The 20335-nt window shown below is 38.0% G+C and overlaps 2 protein-coding genes and 1 long non-coding RNA gene across 3 annotated transcripts in view; 2 read left to right on the top strand and 1 right to left on the bottom strand.

Moving 5' to 3' along the window:
* LOC116166911 (glucose dehydrogenase [FAD, quinone]-like) overlaps window positions 1-20335 on the top strand; it is a 361388-nt gene that overhangs the window by 257076 nt on the left and 83977 nt on the right. The gene's annotated exons all lie outside the window — the stretch shown is intronic.
* Window positions 1-20335, bottom strand: part of LOC116166618 (choline O-acetyltransferase) — a 104143-nt gene that overhangs the window by 48191 nt on the left and 35617 nt on the right. The window contains exon 3 of the mRNA XM_031481618.1: window positions 9407-9495. Within this exon, the coding sequence (XP_031337478.1) occupies window positions 9407-9495 (89 nt within the window). The remainder of the gene's footprint in view (window positions 1-9406; window positions 9496-20335) is intronic.
* Window positions 5354-6577, top strand: LOC116166919. Its single transcript, XR_004144436.1, has 3 exons — window positions 5354-5516; window positions 5574-5665; window positions 6099-6577. It is a non-coding gene; the product is annotated as an uncharacterized LOC116166919 (long non-coding RNA).

Below are 20335 nucleotides of genomic sequence, written 5' to 3'. Positions count from 1 at the left end.
AAGATGTCCTAACTACCAATTCACACAAAAACTATTTAAAAAACGATACAAGTCTAAAAATATTATTTATTTTTATTGTTTTTATTTTACTGCCTTTATTTTATAGCGGGCGGAGTACTCGTTAATTAGCTACTCTTCCCACTAACCCACTATACAATCGCAAACAGCCATGGGATTCGAGTCCAGGACCCTTGTAGTCAGAGTAGCATTTGGATATGAATATATATCCAAATATATCCAAAACACCTTTTCTGTCGTCAGAATGGATGTCAAATACACTTAGCAGACTTTGAATATTCTAAACTACCCTTTCATAGTGTGGAATTTTTTCGGCGAGGTATTTTCAGGGCAGTGGCGAGCTAATCTAGTGTAAATAGTTCCATATGAACCAATAGCCCATCAGTCCCCCAAAGTCGTAAAACCACCGAACGAGAGACCGAAATTTAGTCGCCGATGCTGTATATGCGTGTGTGAACCGCTTCATAAGACGCTATGTTACAGGTGTATCCGAGATACCAGTCTGCGGACGACTATATCGCCGGGTAAAAGTATTGAACCTATTTCCAAGGATAATGACTCCGTTATAAATTTCCAGCAAAATCTATAATTTCCGAAACGGATCTGTACCTTTCTAAAAAGATCTTAAATTACCAGAAGGACCTGTAAATTCGCAAAAAGATCTTTAAATTAAGGATTAGGGGATATTATTCCAGGAGATTTTTGCATTAATTCGATGCTGAGCTGTCGAGAATTCCGAGTAAAAATTTAATTCCGAGTTTACGGATCAGACCGCGCGATATAGCACGTCAGCCAAGAACAACGCATAATTCAGTTTTGGATTACGGGGAGTCAGTAAATATACGAGTATATTTTCTTTTCGTGAAAGCGCGCAAGATATAATCATTTCGGTGTATGTGCCACGGATATGTAAAACGTTTTGCGAAATTCATAATCTAATTTGGAATTTTGCAACGCCGGGAGAGAGAAACCCAGCTTTGGGGAAAGGAAATATTACGTTTAATCGAAACAATTTTTCGTTGTGTGTACGAACGATTCATTACCTCCCGCTGAAGAATAAAGCCATGGTATATTTCGTGTAAAAATTACCCTGGCAGAAGCCAAAGTGACAGTTTAATGAAAAAAAAAGTATAAAGTGACAAAATTTTCCTGACTACGTTGCAAGCCAAGGGGAGCGGGTCTTTCAATGAAACAGCTCCCGAATTTCGACAAAGCTTATATGACTGACGCCAGGTATGGACAAGCCACACCAAAAAAATTAAGTAGGAATACAAATTAAAAATGAAATAAGAATACAAGCTTTGTAAATCCTTTGGCACTAGCGAGTATAATATACTATTGTCTTCGCAAAGAACGATACATACACACTTGTGCTAATTGCATAAAACAACAAATACATTTGCAATTCGAATTACACGGTTACACTTTATCAATTACGAATTGTAGGCCAGCTGTGATTAACAAACTATAATTTCTAATCTACTTTACAGACACAAAGAAAAATAAATTAACTATTTAACTTAATTGCCTTGCGTTAACGTCCACAACAAAGGCAATGACAAGAAACTTTACAGTTAATTATATTTTATCAACTTCTGTATTCAGGTAGGCAATTGTAGAGCAATTAGTGAAGAGAATGATGAAGATAAACGGCATCATAACCTAACGACAAAATCAATTACAGGTTATATGCACGTTTGCAATCCTCGTAGCGTAGCGTAGCAATTCTTAGATCTTAAATACAATGTGTTAGATCACTTCCAGCTAACCGACAGGTATTTATCTTCGATTCGAATGTGACTTTTGGGATTTCATCCAGACCACGACAATTGTTAAATACCACCAACTCAATGCTTGTAATGTACACAAAAATAAAATACATCCAAAAAACTACAAGACTGAAATCAAATTATTTCCAATTTACATACCCCATTAATGAATGGGTTTCCGATTGCGATATAGGTAAAAGCAAGATAGGTAGTTACATTGAAACGTATGGCAAAACCTAACAAGAAACTATTCTAGCGGCATAGTCCTGGCAAATTTGGTAGAGATGTACTGCCGCCCATGGGGAATAATTGCAGATATGGAGCCACCTTACATTTTTCTGTGGGGATCCTACCGAAAGTGATAAACTAGAAGTAATGCGTACTTAATTTGCGGTCGCTAGTACAGGTACCGCCCGCACACCTGCGCATGTGCGTTCTGTCCAAAAGCTTTACAGCTCTTTTTTTTTCTAAGAATATGTGTACCAAATTTGGATCCAACCGATTCAGCCGGTTAGGCGGAAATGAGAGTATAGACGCACTGGCCGACCAACAGACCGTTATCCCAGAGATTTTGTTTGATTCGGATTCCTGTTGCTTCAAAACGTATATTTCTGTCAAAAAAAGGGGGGGGGGGTCATTATAATAAGGAGCCCAAACTTTTGTTTCATAATAGTCCAACATCCCCATGTTACATGTATTAACAAAACAGTAGTAGTTGTGAGTACAATGAACGTATACATACCCCCTAGCTGGGGCCGATGCCTAACTTTCAGATACCAGGTGCCTACGGAGAAAATTATACTGGCTTTACTTACAGTCTGAGACTTGATTTTTATCTATGATATTTAGGAGGCTATTTTAATATACTTTGTAGACTGCCAGACCAATCCTAGGGGCCAAACACCCTCAGAGCATGTTTAAAGTGCCGCCGTGGGTAAGAGCGGAAGATCATTATAAGTGTGCTTGAGTGTGAGTGAGATAACTATAACTGCGCTTGGGTGTGAGCGACAGAAGGTGGCAGTATGTTTACAATATTCCCTACAACATCCTTAGGAATTAGTCCTCCGACCGTAAGTAAAGTAAGTACAAATTTTACGAACCTGTAGCACCTGGTATGCCTGAAAATTGACCGTCGGCCCAAGGTAGAAAGTGTGTGCACTGTACACGTTCATTGTACACCTAATACGGGCCCTGGGATTTTGCTCTATAAGATCAATTGTGATCCCATCTGAAATGATGTAATGTACTGTTCAATGTTGCTAATGTAGTTTAATACCTTATTATAGTGTTAATAAGTTATATGTCACAGTGAAAATGTCACGTTACACCTGCTCTCTTTATTTTTCATGCGTCTAATGTAACTTGCAGTTTGTCTACACTTTAATTTTGTTTTTTTTTGAGATATGAATTTAATTATTTTGTTGTTGTTTAGTTATGTTAAGATTTTTTGTTGTATATATCTTGGACCAAAATTATATAATGTTTTACCGAGTAATTTTAAAAATGTAAGATTAACAAAAAATCTATTCAAAAATATTCAAAAATGGATGATGACTCAAACGACACTTCTGGACAGTATATTAATTATTCTTGCATAACTAAGTCACGTTTGCTGAAAATAGAACAAAAATGATGAAAAAAAAAAAAACTAAAGCTACACTTTAACTCAGGGTTGTATGCTTAGTGCATAGAGAATCCCTTTCCCTATTAAATTTCTTTTTGATGTTAAAAAATTCATTTTCATTCTTCTCTTTTCTCCTCTTGTTTTTTCCTGTAGATTTTTTTTTTTTTTTTTTGGACAGGTGGGGAAATGCATTACGCACACTCCGGATAGAAGTCTGGAGTAGTGTGGGACTCTCCCATTATCTGGGTATACCCACTAAAACCCCACCTGAGGCTTCGGCATCTATGGCCATTAGCCTTTATACTTATACTAAGGTACTATAATATCACAGTTTCTGAACACACAACACAAGACAGGCGTGATTACATTTACTTATTTACTACACAAATATACATAAAGACAAAAATTTAAAAATATCACAGATGGTTTGCAATGCCAATTTGTTGGATGAACGCGAGAGTATTTTTACATTGCTCTTCATTTTTGAAGTTATTTTCCCATATCGGGTTTATATTAAATATCACACGTACATTCATATACTGCGGACAAATAGAAATAATGTGATGTGGTGTTAAATTAACACCACATTGTTCGCATAATGGCCGTTCTTCACCTGCCAACAAATACCCATGAGTGAGAGCAGTATGCCCCAGACGGAGTCTGTACAGCCTGATCAAGTTCAAACGTCTAACGTCGATATAGAATAGCGGATCCAGACTAGGTTTGATCCTTTTCAAAGCCGTATCAGACTCCGACCACTGCTCACTCCACCGCTCATAGATTTTACTTTTCACAAGTCCACGCCGTGCAGTAGATGACATACTCGTGAAGTCGATATTCTCCAATTGGAGGTGGTTTAATACCTCTCTAGCCCTAACACCTAACGATCTACATCTGTATAGACGAGCAATGGTAGTCGCATCAGTAAGGGATCTAAAATTTGGATGTTTATCATCTAACCTTACTTTTATATAGTAGTTTGCAACAATCTGTTTCCGGCGAAGAGCTAGAGGGGGAATATTTGCCTCGACGTAGAGCGATGGAACTGGACTTGTTGGATATGCTCCCAAAGAATATCGAATAGCCAGGTTCTGAATCTTATCAAGTTCCCCAAGCAAAGCATTATTGCCACACGTAGAGTACGCTGCACATCCATAATCCATCCTTGATAGGATGAGGGCCTTATATATATCCAGTAGGGTCTTAGGGTGAGCTCCCCACCTATGATGAGCGAGAACTCTCATGATGTTCAGCGATTTTCTACATGTAGCAGTAACATTATTTAAATGCTTTGACCACCGTAATTCCCGGTCAAAGGTAAGCCCGAGAAACTTGACTTCCTGAACAACACTGATTACACGATCATTCATTAGTAGCACATGATCATAGTGCGGTCTACGGAGTCGGCAAAAGTGGACAGCCTTTGTCTTTTCCTCCGACAGCACAAACCCGACCGCATTGGCGTTACTACAGATTTTGTTTATGGCCACTTGTAGACTTCGAGTTATTGCACCGACCGTCTTACCAGAACAACAAACCATTAAATCATCAACATACAAACATTTATCAATCATCCCCTCAACACCTTTAGCTATTTCGTTTATGGCGATGCCAAACAGGGAACAGCTAAGTGTTGACCCCTGCGGCACACCATTTTCTAAAACATACTCTTTTGAGTGGATGTCACCGATTCTTACAACAAACTTTCTGTTCTCTAGAAAGGATTCTATAAATTTTGGTAAGTTCCCTCGAAGATTGTATTTATACATATTCTGCAATATTCCATATCTCCAAGTCATGTCGTAAGCGCCCTTTATATCAAAGAAAACCGCAACCAGGTGCTCACCACTGTCAAATGCACTCAGAATTCTATCGGTCAATTTGACCAAATGGTCAGCCGTTGCTCGTCCCTTCCGAAAACCCGTTTGATAAGGTACGTATATATTATTATCTTCAAGAAATGTTTGCAGCCGCACATTAACCATTTTCTCTAGCAGTTTTCCCAAGCAAGACGTTAAACTAATTGGGCGATAACTTTGTGCCAGCAACGGATCTTTTCCAGGTTTCGGTATAGGAATGACAACGGCCTGTTTCCATTCCGAGGGGTAAGTATGTTCATTCCAACAAATATTAAAGAAATCTAATACTTTGTTGCATTTCAGGAGTACAGTGATGAAACATCTGGTTGTGGATTTCGTCTTCTCCCGGTGAACATGACTTGGTGTTACGGATAGCGATATTCAACTCTTCTAAGGTAAACGGAGTATTATAATTTAAGTTTTCGTTAGTATCAAAAATAATAGGAATGGATTCTTTATGTTGTTTAGTGTGAAGAAACGTATCCGCATAATTTTTGGAGCTACTAACTTGGTAAAATTGGGTTGCTATGATATCCGATATATCCTCTGGTTTATTTGTGATTTGTCCCTCTGAATCTCGCAAGAAGGCCAGACTATTGAAACCAATTTTACCTGATACGGCTCCAACCTTTTTCCACACTTCCTTGCTAGTAGTGTCCGGTGTAATCGTGGACACGTATTGATTCCAGGAGCTCCTCTGTGCTTCCAGTATTTTTCGGCGACACTCCGAACGACGTTTCTTAAAAACTATTAAATTGTCCAACGTAGGATTACGTCTAAATCTATATAAGGCTTGATTTTTTAATGATATTTTTTCTTTTATTTCAGACGACCACCACGGAACCATTTTTGCTTTATTGCCAGGTTTGGATTTTGGAATACTGGCGTTCGCAGCGTCTAATATAGCAGATGTAAGAGTTTTTAAACTTAAGCTATCTAGGGCTGGAGGGACGAACTTACTTGCAAAAAGTTCCCAATCTGCTTGTGGGATCTTAAATCTAGCCACTGATCTTATCGTGGGATTTTTGCCTCTAACAGAAATGATTATGGGAAAATGATCGCTGTGATGGAGATCAGTTTCCACCTCCCATTCAAAATTACAGTATATATTTGGAGAACATATAGAAAGATCAATTGCGTCGAATGTTCCGGATCTCACGTTGAAAAACGTGACCGAACCGTTATTCAAGATACTTAAGTTATCGTTTTCTATGAGTTCCAATAACTCTTTGCCTCGGGCATCATTTGAGGTAGAGCCCCAAACAATGTTGTGGGAATTGAAATCTCCGACAAGAACAAAGGGTGTTGGGAGCTGCTTTATAATTTGTCTAATTTGTTCTACTTCATATGCTGTATATTCGGAACGTAGATGTTACAAAGTGTAAAAGTTTTAACAATTTCAAGTTTTACTGCTACAGCTTGGTAAGTTGTATTTAATACAACCCTTTTATACGGTGTGCCTTTTCGAATGAGAAAAGCCACTCCTCCACATGCTCTTTCAGGTGAGTAAAAATCTTTCCTTACCAGACTGAAATTTTTTATATTGTATTTTGATCTCGGTTTCAGGTGCGTCTCTTGAAGAGCAATACACAATGGTGTATACTTTTGAATTAAGAGTTTCAGTTCGTTGAAATTGTTAGATAGTCCCCGACAGTTCCATTGGATAATTTTTGTTGTATCCATTTTAAAAGTAAGTAGAAACAAACACAGTAGAATAATTTAACATGTAAATAAAATAAAAAATTACAGTGTATATGGGACTACATATTACAAACAATTAACAGTTTCACATGATAGACAAAGACAAGAAAACATATCACAGATGTAATCACAGATTAACTTTATTGACTAAAAATTTGCGGATCACCTGCCGTTTTACGAGGCATTCTGGGCTTGCCTTTTGGCCAACCTTTCTTTTTCTTTTGTTGTTTGGCCTCCTGCACGGTCTGCGAATCGACAGAGGTGATGCTGGAGGACCTTGTCCTAGCTAATGACATCCTACGCTTTGACCCTCGCGTTTCCACGTCCATGGTCTCAACTTCCGATGCAGTGGTCGGCTCTAAGAACTGAATACTTGTTTCGCTTACTTGCGAGATAGGTTTTGATTTATGAAGTCCAGATGCATGTCGAGAAAGTTGTTCGATTTTGGTGGTAAGTATCTTCATGCAACTTTTCATCTCTTCCTGTATTATTTTTCTGATTTCAGGCACAGTATTAGAGTGATTTGAAGGTGACGCAGCGGTTATCTGCGCGAATGATATGCTAGGAACCACTAGGGTGTCCACCTTTTTCTTCGCCTCAGGGTACGACAACTTGTGCAATATCTTTACTTCCTGAATTTTCATTTCCTGCTTGTAAACTTCGCAGGATTTTGCAATTGCTTTATGGGGTCCTTTACAATTTGGGCACTCCACAGGAATTTCACATAGAGTACCCTCGTGCGGGGGTTTTCCACATACACATCTCTTCTCCTGTTTACAGTTTGTGGCGGAGTGGCCAAAACGCTGACAGTTGAAGCATCTTAAGGGGTTAGGTATGTAAGGACGTACTTGCAATGGATAAAATGCGGCCATTATTGATTTAGGTAAACGCGGAACGTTGAAGGTAAGAATGTGGTTAGGAGTATCGTGAAACTCTCCGTCGCGTTTCGTTCTTATACGCCTAACGCCAATGACACCCTGGGATTGTAAATTTTCCATTATCTCTTCAATGGTACAATTTAACAAGTCTTTACAATACACGACCCCCTTTGACGTGTTCAAAGCCATATGAGGTTCTACTTTCACCTCGAATTCACCAAGTCGCTTCGCTTTCAAAAATTGTTTAGATTGCTTGCTAGTTCGGGTTTCTATTAGTAATTCACCTTTCACTTTCTTTACATTTTTGACTTCTCCCAATAATCCATACAAAGACTTACTTATAAGGAAAGGACTTACGTTATTGAAGTCGCCTTCCTTCCTTTTTACAACCAGGAACCGGGGCACAGATTCCTCCGTCTCTCTGGTTGTGTTTTCCCGCATCGGGGGAAAAACCTCATCATCTGCTAGAGTTATGGTGGCACAAGTACGAGGATTGGAGCCACCATCCAATTCCTCGTTGGACCGAGCTTCCTGACGGTTCCGAAGGGGGTCCGGCCCAGACACCCCACCGCCCGAGTGGTTTGGATTATTTAAACTTTCCATACCTTTTTTGCATTTTATAGCTACTGCCAGCTGTGCAGGGTGGAAAACTGAAACGGTGACAACAACGGAGCCCTGCCGAATCACTACTACCTTCATGATTTCGTTGCGTCACCAGGATACCTACTATCAGCGCCGAGCAGTCGCTTGATAACGGTCGGGTGGGGCCTGCCCGTTCCGCCTCCTTCCCGACCGGCACTGGGGACCATTCGAACCCCTGCGCCGTAATGTTCGATCGCGAAAAACCTGAATCCATAGCCATGTCAGTTGCGTTTTTATGCTACCGCCAGCACATGTACCGGCCGCCCCTAACATGGAGAACAGACGCCGACCCAGTAGCCGCCCACTATGAGACCGACGCTACTGGGATTTTGAAATACATGAAACACGAGGTACAGTACTATAACCACCACAGAAAGAAAAACAAACGACCTGGGATAGCTTAGCTTCACCACTGCTGGCAACAGTGGTTACTGAGCCCCCCCACCACGACAAGGTGCTTCCCTTGGATATCTTAAAAAGAATTTTTTTTTGTTTTACTATCATGTAGTGAATGCTCACGTATATCAGTTTGTATGGGAATAAAGTCAATTATTATTATTATTATTATTATTATTTCCTTCTTTTTCTTTTTTCTTATTACACTAAATAATTGCGCGTTAACTATGAAATATGTATTGTCTTGTAATTGGAATGTCTGTTCTGTTGGGCAATAAATCTCTATTATTATTATTATTATTAATACCATTAATACTGGTAATATCAATTTATATAAGGCAAGCTGATGCATTGATGCTAAATAGTGATGTAGATTGCATGAAAATATCACCTAGTTCATCAAGGACATATTATTCAACATCATATTAATCACACGTAAAATAATTAAGATACATATTGATTTGTAGGTAACGAAAAATTCAAATCTTGCGTAAGATCTTTGGTAACCAAATTACTTACAGCATCCTTAGCCGATTCCGAACTTGTGTGCACCAGCGGCGTTCCGGACAGCCATTTCTTCGGCAATGCAAGCAGCGATTCCCTCCATCCTGAAATTAAATTTCCATTGAGTATAAAAAAAAACCTCACTTTTAACCGCATTTCAATTGTAACCACTGGTTTAATTAACGTCAATCTATCTAAGGTAATTAAGTTGCAGTCATTTTTCAGAGGTAACTAGCTTTAAAATCTGACTAGTAACTGCAGCTTTACCGACGGCCGTAATAGCGTTAAGCTCGCGGGAAGTTCTTAATTGCCGTTAAGTGACATTCTTAGTCCTGATTTATCGTCATGTTTAGTCGTGACGTTTATTGGGATGCTCTTGCCCTTGCCAATGTTTACTCATCTCATAATCTCGTTATGAATGCGGGTCTCTTTTATGTCAGCTGCTACCCTACAGTAAATGATAGAGGTGAGGCTTATAAGCAGTATTATGGGCTGGGCTTCCAAACTTTAGTATCTTTTTCAACACTAGTATGGAATATATAATTACGTAAACTTTAGATCGAAGTTTTAGAAAAGGATATAGTGGAAGCAAAACAATGTAGGAAAAGTTTCTATAACTAGCACTTAGAAAATGTAATTTAACAGGAGTAAGCGTACTTTCCACATTGCTGACGAACTCGTGACAATAAAACAACCTGACAAAGCAATCAAGCGCGTCAGCTCAGGGTGTAGTTCATGAGGGAAGGAAGATTGGTCAGATACGTCACGGTCTCAGAAATTAATGGACCATCTTGTACGCCCCGACGTACTAAGTGCTGACTCTAATAGTTTTTGTAATTACAAGACATATAAAAACTTTATTGCATCTCACAACCCCACTAAAGTGAAAACGTGATTATTAAAAACAGAATTATGCGTAACATTACAACTGTAAGCATCACAGGTGTTTACTACAGAGTAAAATAAATCTTTTACGTACGAGAAAAACTCGGATCTTCTTTGTTAAAAGCCAAGCTTAGTGGAAATGTGAGTCGGTAGAAAGGGATTTGTTAGGAAATAACCTCCACCTTAAATTGGCTCTACACCAAGGGAAGGTGCCACGCCATGGATCAATATAATCGTAAATCCTTATAAGAAAAGGCAAACCAAATTTCTTATTGAAACAGGTCCTTGTATTAGAGCGTTGCATTGCAGTAGTCCTGAAGGCCCGTTGATGATTATCTGCCAAGTTGTTTTTCAGTCTCGTTCGTTCCCCGAAGATTCCTCACTCCTCCCCTTCTATGTACGGTTCTGTTTCCTTTGTGTGCGGACAAAGTTAACGTTGGGAACTTTTTAGTCAAGCTCTCTGGGGATTTACCTCAGTTGGTAGACGTGAGGCGCGAGCAAATAAAAGAAACGCGTCGACTGCAGTTGGACGTGTTTTATATCCAGGCTTTGAAGTTTTGCTTTGTGTTGATGGGTTTTCCAACATAAATCGCCAATTTCACATTCCGTGCCGTGTACTTAGTACTGCAATTGTTTTTAAATTATGAAACCATTACATTCAACGGCAACGTTGACGTTTACATTACTTTTATAAATAGATGGATAAAGTGGAATTTATGGGATTTGGGATGCAATATTGCGGAATTGCAGATTGCGGCTTGCGAAGTATGCGTAGATATTAACCAATATTCTTTTGTTACTACAAAAAAACAAAGCCTAATGTTTTCATTTCGTCATGACATTTCCCTTTATTTTTATTTTATGTATAAAGAAGCCCTGAAGCGTTCAGAGGGTGAAATGGGGCTCCGTGTCGGAAGGCCTCTTGAGACTTTGCCCTGCACTCGATCAACTCAGATAACAACACTCATGTTCATCCTTTGTTTGAAACAACCTGCAGCATTATAGTATTTTCCCTTTTACTAATTGCAGCTGTGTAACGTAAAGTAATCGAAATGTTAATTTCACTGCTGACATTTGATATTGGGGGGTTGATATCAATGGTCAACTAAATGACCTGGCCATTAAGTGTCTTGTTTCAATCCTGTAATAAGCCATGTGTAATCTTACAGGTTTAATTAATCGTGGGTGGCATCTATCAGCGAATATTTCACAGAGAAGTGAATTACATTTCCTTCTTTGAGCTTGAAGCATTCTAGTATAAAATTAACGTGATCGATGGCGAGCTTTGTTGAACGTATTCCTAAATGGCCTGTATCCTCGTATTACTTTTGTGTCCTGATTTGTTCAGTTCCGATATTTCGAACAATGCCGGTTGTCCTTCTGCCTTAGTGCTCTTGAAATTTGAAACGAGATCAATGACTTGTACCAAAGAGTAATTATAGTTACTCTTTGCTTGTACGTTAGATATTGATTTAACGTGTCTTCAGTTTTCATCACAAATACAGTAAGAAATTGAACGTTTCACACGTTGTGAATCAAGTCATACTACATTCGAACATCGTTTCCAATCCACTGCCCAATAAGAGTGTATCGAGTTTGAATCGGAACTTGCATGTTGTACCTGCAGTGAGGGAATGTTATTTACTACGAATGTTAATAGCACCCTCAAAGAAATGTTACTCAATGAGTAGGTGTATTTATAACGATTTCACTTAGATAAATGAAAGATCAAAGGGGTTTTGCTTTCGCATGTAATCCATATTCTGTGTAGGATTGTAATGACTCTTTTTGGCACAAATACCTAATGCAGTCCCTGTACCAAACATACAAACCAAAATTTGCTCTTTTTCCAACCATCTTGCTAGCCTGAATTTTGAAAATAGATTTCTAGCACTAGTCCCAAATCCCAATCGGCTTGACATTCAATCCCTTTCAATATAGATAAGGTGTCAACTTAAATCGACCAGTTGTTCTTCATTTTTCGTGAAAAGGTCATTCTTTATAAAAAGTGCTTATTCCAAAACTAAACACACCATTTAGTTTTCCTACCACATGCGGAGTTTACGGGCTAATGATCCTATAAATTTACTTTTGATGCACCTGTTTGAAATCATTGCCGGAGGTGGCTTGTTTGGAGAAAACCATTTCCTACTTTACTGGATTACAAACCTTGTTGTTTCAAGACCTCTACTTGTAAAAATTGCGTAATATGCTATTACTTATCAATTACAATGAATAGTTCATAGTTGATTTTTTAGCAAAAAAGCTCACAGATTTCGCAATCCATCGGAGGCATTGGAATGGTAACCGTATAACGCCATTATGTAAAACACAAATAACCCTTATTCACTCGGGAACCTAAACTTTCTTAATAATAAGCGTCGTAATATGCTTGCACTACTATCACGAGAGATGTGCGATAATTTTAGATTGGAATTAACAAAACAATTGCACACTATTAAGTACCTAAGTACCGTATCGACAGTATTCGCGACTTTTTCTTAATCTACCGAGTGCGGTCGAGTACGGTACAGTCATCACTTGATGCAACACCGTGTCTTTTCTGCTTGAACGAAAACTGTCTAAGAATATGTGTACCAAATTTGGTTCTAAACGGTTCAACCGTTTAGCCGGAAATGAGAGTTTGACACACTTGCGCATCTGCGATTCTGCTCAAACGCTTTTCAGCTCTTCCTTTCATGTCTAAGAATAAGTATACCAAATTTGGTTCTAATCAGTTCAGCCGTTTAGCCGGAAATCAGAGTACAGACGGACCAACAGACGGACATTATCGAGATTTTGTTTGATTCGGATTCCTGTTGTTTCAAAACGTGTATTTCCGTCAAAAAAGTGGGGGTCATTTTTTACCCCAATGCATATTCCTTAAAATATAGGTAAACATTTTTGTCGGTATGCTTATGATATTTGTGGTCGAAAATATGGGGCGTCGTATTTGTTTGCGACCCTACCACTTTTTTCCTCGCTGTATCAATCCCGCATAAAATGACGTATTTGATCACGTGCAGGGAGAGATACAACTGGAGGGCTCCAAAAGGTGAAATGTAAGGGAAAGTCATGCAAATTTTATTATTTTTCATTGCGGCCAAAAAGTTTATAATTGAACACGTACCTACCGAACCTACCATGATTAACATGGAAATTAACGAAAATTCAAATCCAAAGCTTTTGAAGTAATGCTTCGTTCAGACATAAGACTAAGGTTCAAAAACAAGACGATATTGTACACTAACACACTTTCCCTACGGTTGGAGACGTAATAATTAGGGATAATTCAATAAACATACAGTGTGTAAACCAAACCAGGTTCAGCCCTGTATCTTTGGTATAACTTGCCATATCTTCCGAATTTCTATTCCCAGTTGTCGGAAATCCTCTTCTATATACCGTATATCTCTCTTTTTGTACTTCTTTTTGATTATTCTTGAAGAGGTTGTGACTATCACTATTATAACGTGAATTTAATTACCTGGTTTTATTTATTTTCAATGAAATAATAATTAACTTATAACAGTCGTAAAATGGATTATTTAATAGTCATTATTATTTATCACTTACGATTTATAACATAACACAAGCGCGTCGCAGCTGGAACTAAACTGAAACGAAATTCGATTTGCTTATATAGTAAAGATATTGAAATATTTCTTTGAAATTTTAACCAAAGATGCTTCTCGTAAAGGCAAACAGATCGCATATTGTAAACAGCCGGTGTGCGCATAAGCAGACTGCGCAATTTCATCTTCCTTATTTAGCGAGATATTGTGATATTTTTTTGAAATTTTAACCACAAATGCTGCTAGTAAGGGAAAGCAAGTGGCATTATGGTAAAAATTAGGTGTGCGCATACGCAGACTGATGCCAATTTTCTTGTTAATAGAAATTTATTTAACCTATTAACCATATGTAGAAATATATGGCGCACATCGCTATAGCTTTTTTGTAATTACTGATGGAAAATGCGCTAGTTACTCCTCTTAGGGGGAAATCCTTTTTCTTGTTTACCTTACAACGACAAGTAATATCAGAAATAAATACACACAAGATTTTATGCAATTCCAAACCCGTGAACAATTTCACTATGTGCATTGTGCAATGTGAGCCAACTGAGCACTATTGAATGATTCCAAAAATAAGTGCACACGGTAGAAAATTCTTTGATTACATCGTATCAATGTCATTTACGGTTTACACATTGGGGATAGCAGCCAGAACATCCTGTATGTAGAATGTTTATTTATTTGATAGGACCTGGAGGGAATTTCCTTCAAAAAAATGTAGAATTGGAAAATTTGTTGAATTGCCACTTTAATGTTTTTTATTGTAAATTTAGAAATTGTGTAAGTCAGTTAATCGTATCTGTTGTATTTACCGAGTATCATAAATCTTAGAAACGCATAATCAAGGGTAAGGGTAAGGTAAAAGTCCATATGTTTTGTAAAGGCTTTATCGGACAAATTAATTGGCTTTATTCATTAACAACGCCATGTGCGAGATAACGAAGGCAGGTGTTCATTAATACACGCGATGACGGGGAACAACGATATGGAACGGATAAGTGGAGGTGGTTAGAATGAGAAATAAACGAGGCTTTGTAGCCTAAGGCAGACGTCTCGTTGTAATGCTGTTTTCGGGTTGATTGAAAAAGCGTATGTCACTAGGCCCTAGCCTAGGAGCACAATGTAGCACAGTTGTTGTTACAACTTCCAAGTTTGGAGACATAAATAGGTGTCGTTTTTGATTAAATTCCCACATCAGTTATGGGCGCAAAAGTAATCTAGATTCGAGTTGTAGCACTTAATAAGAAAATTACCATACATCATATTTGAATGGACTTTTAACATTAGTTAGGTATTACTAACATTTTGATACTAGTTTTACTTATTTTTTATAGTTCAACAATGGATTGAAGATCTTTGTTTCACTGTGCAGTATGATACCGCCACTCTGCATTAAATGAAACTAAATTATATTTTTTGAAATTCTAGACTGTTATGGTTAGATTCCTTAAAAAATGATAATAAAGAACCGTGTTTGTTGAAATATTGTTCAGCTTTAATTTTTGTTGGAAGTTTAAAAACGATGTAAGGAATCGTTTTCGAGATATACGCAACCCTTTGAGCTTTAGCTCACTCTTCACTCATGTGACTGTTGAAGTGCAACAGAACCGTTTAAGACACTATCTCTACGAAATTTGTCTAGTTTGAATGATCCATACTTTTCTCTCGCATAAAACATTGGGCACGTTCGTATTTTTCGTCAAATTGCATTATATATCTTTATGGGACCGCTTGAAAAGAAGATTGCCAAGTATCGAATCTAGTTGTAATAAATTACATTCGCTTAGCGTTACTGACAGTTCACTAGGATTAGGGTATCGCATATGTAATCCTGCTTGGATGACACCACAGCCTCCAACGCCTATTAACTTCCCCTTTCCCTACACCGTATGATATGTGTGATGTTTTATACGCAGACAATACGACGAAATTGTGGGTATTTTCTAAGAATAGGTTTTTTAGCCATAACTTTAATCTTTCCAGCACAATGCTTGTGTGTACTGTAACAAGCTAACAGCATACGAGTATTCTAAAGAACAGCCGATACTGACGACCCTCTTGAGTATAGAAACCATCACACAACATACTTTTACGTTCTCGCGAATATCCAAGCGGGAGCTATTTGGCCGAAACGGACCTGCTTGGGGTACTTTAGCAAGAGTTACAGTAATTTTAAGTAACTACTCACGTTGGACTTCAGCGAACTTCATTAGTATGTAAAACGTGCTTCAGCCAACCGGAATATCCAACCTACGCATAATTACTGCGTAATAAATTGAACTTCGTTATCGAACGTTGTAAAACTAATTATGATTCTGGTCGAGTATTTTGAGTAATCACCTGAGCGGCAATCCGTCTGCATTAGAACTTCGCGTTGCAAAGGTCTCTGGAGGTTTCGCCCTTCAATGTTCGAAACTATACCGACCCTCGCTTGGTTTCACGGAATTGGATTAAACTAATCGATGTCACAGAATTAAATAAAGTCATATATAAACGGAAAACTTTGCTTTTTGAAGATTGATAAAAAATAAGAGGAGCCGGAACCTTTCAAAGCTACTTCGTTTCGTTTTCATTAACATTTTAGCAAATTGCATTTTGTAAGTTAAACATTTAGCGTTATACTCAGTACTCACGTCAAAAGCGTTCTTTATTAAATTAAGCGTATAACTCATACTACGGAATGAACAAATTAATTCGGAATTAGGTAGTACGTTTTTTTGTAATTCCTAATTGGCTTTGTAGGGATTGAATACACGACTAGAAAACGTTTTTTATTAATAATGAAAACAGAATGATTTCCAAAGAGTGTGTCGTATCACCTTTCCTTTTCTTGTTTTCCAAAGTGTACTGGCGTTAGGGTTGCCACAGTGCTCCCCCTCAGGGACTACATGATTATTGTAGGCTCGGAAACGAACAGAGGCGGTTTGGTTTTCCCCCCTTACTCGGGTTGCTGGAAGAGCAAAATGTTCTTTCGGTGCAGTTCTGCATTTTTCAGCACTGGTGTGTCTACTGTGCCCGTATTCTTGAGTTCATAGACATAGAATTAGTGAAAGAAAGAGGGCAAAGTTCTCTTGTAAAACCAATCAAGAATACGCCCTCTTTGCCTCACTCAAGGCCCTTAGTCCCTGGTAGGAAAGCAGGTGTCAGTCGATCGATGGCAACGTTGGTACTTTTACCATTGAATAAAATAGTGTAGACAGCTTGATTACTTCACGAGGCCCGGTGTAGGGTTGCTGAAGTGAGGTCCCACAAACCAGCAGAACCATTTTAGAAAAATGAAGGACGAAATAAATCTGAATTATAGGCTGATTATAGGCCCTTTTTGGATACGTGAACAAATCCTTAAAAAAAAAACTATGGCTCTGCTAGCTAAAGACGAAGCTAGCTGACCACTTGTGAGATTTGCTTCGAACGCGATAAATTCAGATCACAAAATTATAGGCTATTTATAGGCTTTTTTTAGACACCAACAAAATTTTCAGGCGGCATCCTTTAAACAAAAAAACTATGATTTTGCTGGCTAAAGAAGAAGCTAGCTGACCACATTTGCGATTTGCTTCGAAGACGAAAAATTCAGATCATAAAATTATAGGCTATTTATTATAGGCTTTTTTTAGACACTACAACAAATTTTCAGGCGGTATCCTTTAAACAAAAAAACTATCATCCAGATCAGTTTGATTTTGCCCCTCTCGGAGATGTAGTGGATAAATAAAAATTATTTATTTATTGTCTATTTATTGTCCCTCTCTTGTTCTGGGCCCTCAACGGGCTTTCGCCCAATTAATATATTTATTTAAACTTCAAAAATCCGATACAACTGAATACCAAACGATCCTCGAGATCTTCACAAATACATCATTTTTACAATACACCCCAAGGGGTTGATTCTGTCCCACCTGATCAGCATAGCTTGTAACACACATTTTTTGAAATGGAATTAGTTTTACTTTTATTTGAGATGCCTGAATACAAAATTTCATTTAAATACCTTAACAAATAAAAGAAAACCGACTGCGCATGCGCAAAACAAATTTTTTGATTTGGCATTTGTTTCACTTTTATTCGAGGTGCCTAGATACAGAATTTCATTTAAATATATTAACAAATAAAAAATTAGGATTGGGCAAATACAAAAGTTGTTATGCGCATGCGCAATATTTGTTTGCATCTGCATAGTTGCCTGAAGTTTATAAATATTTACTAACACAGAAAACCGGACATTCATATGTTCTTTGTAACAAGAGTTAGAAACCCTTTTTGGAGGTTTGCGCAGTTTTTGGTCTGTAACTTTTTGGCCCGTTGGTCTACGTAGGCGAAAAACAATTGCGAACTTTGTTATATCCTGAAGAACATGTGTATATCAATTTTTAAAGCGATGGGACGTTTCTATACAAAGTTATCGTACACACTGACAGACAGACGGACAGACAGACGCACAGACAGGCAGCAATACAAAATTATAAACGATCTCGAGGTTTGTTAATAATATAATGAGACGGATAATTTTAATTTTTTTTTACTTCTTTCCAATTCAGGAATATCGTTTCAACTTTTCTTCTCCTATAATATAAGAGAAGATGCATAGACAACTAAGACACTTTTAACATTACTTTTTTTAAAACCTGAAACACAACACCTTGCTATATATTTGATTTATTAGTAAAAGAAAATTCAAATTTCAAATACCTTCTTGACAGATGTCTCCAAAGAGGTGGAACAATCCCTAACCTTAAAGTTACTAGACTAGACTAACTTCCGCAATTTTTGGGCAAAAACATGCGTTCTCTCTCTAACACACGGGCCCAATGGATTGCGGTACTTTCTATATTTGACTGTATACCTACTGTATAGAGGCAGTTTGGTCATACTTTGGTGTTGTTTTTTTATTGGAACGTGGGATATCCGCCATATTTTAACCAAATAAATCGGGTTGGCGGAAATTAACTTGGAATCCAAGGTGATCAAGTAACAAACAGTTGTAGCAATAATATTGTAACCATAGAAAAATGCCAAAATCTACCAATTCAATTAAACCGATCAGCTCAATGAAGAATATGGGAAAAACATGGCGGATATAAAGCATATGACCACACTGTCTTTATACAGTCACTGTTAATGGATCGATATTATTTACAAGGCCAAAATTTTGCGCAGGCGCATCGCGTATCGCACATGTGATCAGCTAGCTTCTTCTTTAGCCAGCAAAATCATAGTTTTTTTTGTTTAAAGGATGCCGCCTGAAAATTTGTTGTAGTGTCTAAAAAAACCCTATAAATAGCCTATAATTTTGTTATCTGAATTTTTCGCCTTCGAAGCAAATCTCACAAGTGGTCAGCTAGCTTCGTCTTTAGCCAGCAGAGCCATTGTTTTTTTCTTTAAAGGATGCCGCCTGAAAATTTGTCCAAGTGTCCAAAAAGGGCCTACAATCAGCCTATACTTCTGATGTATTTCGTCCTTCATTTTTCTAAAATGGCTCTGTTGGCTTGTGGGACCTGCTGAAGTGGCTTTCGTGCTGCATCGTTTCTTAAGAAAACATATGAACATGTTTGTACAACTGCGGATGCAACAAACTGCGGTTTTTCCATGTCCTGCATTTGAATACGGGCGATTTTCATTCATCTGATCTCAATTTGGAACGACGACGTTTACAGAGTCCGCAGGAGAATCTTCGCCTTCAAAGACAAATTCTCCTGGAATTCTGAGCTGGGTTGGACCATTGTAGATCTTCTTTGAAACTTGTTAAGAAGGATAGTTTGGTCAGACACCCAAGCTGAATAAAATGTTTTGGCTACTGTTTCAGCGGAGAAAGTCACCATAGGAGCAGCCTCCGGCCATCTGATGAAGCGATCGGACATTGTGAGGCAATATCTGTGCCATAGTGAAGTTACGCGTGATTCTACGATGCCGACATATAAACATCGAAAATCTACTGGAATAGTAAAAGAGGTTAAATTTACGGCAGTTAAATAACACCAAATTATTAACTTGATTACAACCAAATTATCTATTATTCTAAGAGCCCGTGACGCAAACCATTACCATTAAAATAGCACCAAATATGACCATGACCATACACGAAACCTCGCACGAAACGCTCGGGGGTCTGTCGGACCGCATTTAGCCGGAAGGTAAACAAATTAAATTGTTTATAAGCTTGATACTTGAGAATTCTTTACTTTTGATCTAGCAAGTTTCTGAGATCATGAGCTTGTAGCTAACGCCTTCCGCTACAATCATGTTAAGGTCTGTCACCCCTTGCGCGACCGGACACCCTTGTCAGACCGGCGCCAAGGGGTATATTGGATAAGAAATCATTACCTAAAGAAAAGGAGGTCATATGGGGTACCAAATTAAAGCTCTTGACTTCAACTACACAAATAACAAATAACAAATATTTAAATTTATACGTCTGGGGTTCAGGTAAATTGAATTGTAATTTTGAAAGCTTAATTATGACGTTATGTATTTAATTTGAGAT

The sequence above is a fragment of the Photinus pyralis genome, unplaced genomic scaffold (genome assembly GCF_008802855.1).
Source record: "Photinus pyralis isolate 1611_PpyrPB1 unplaced genomic scaffold, Ppyr1.3 Ppyr1.4_LG3b, whole genome shotgun sequence".
Classification (NCBI taxonomy): domain Eukaryota; kingdom Metazoa; phylum Arthropoda; class Insecta; order Coleoptera; family Lampyridae; genus Photinus; species Photinus pyralis.
The sequence above is the reverse complement of the archived record's forward strand: the minus strand, read 5'-3'. Positions and strand labels throughout refer to the sequence as shown.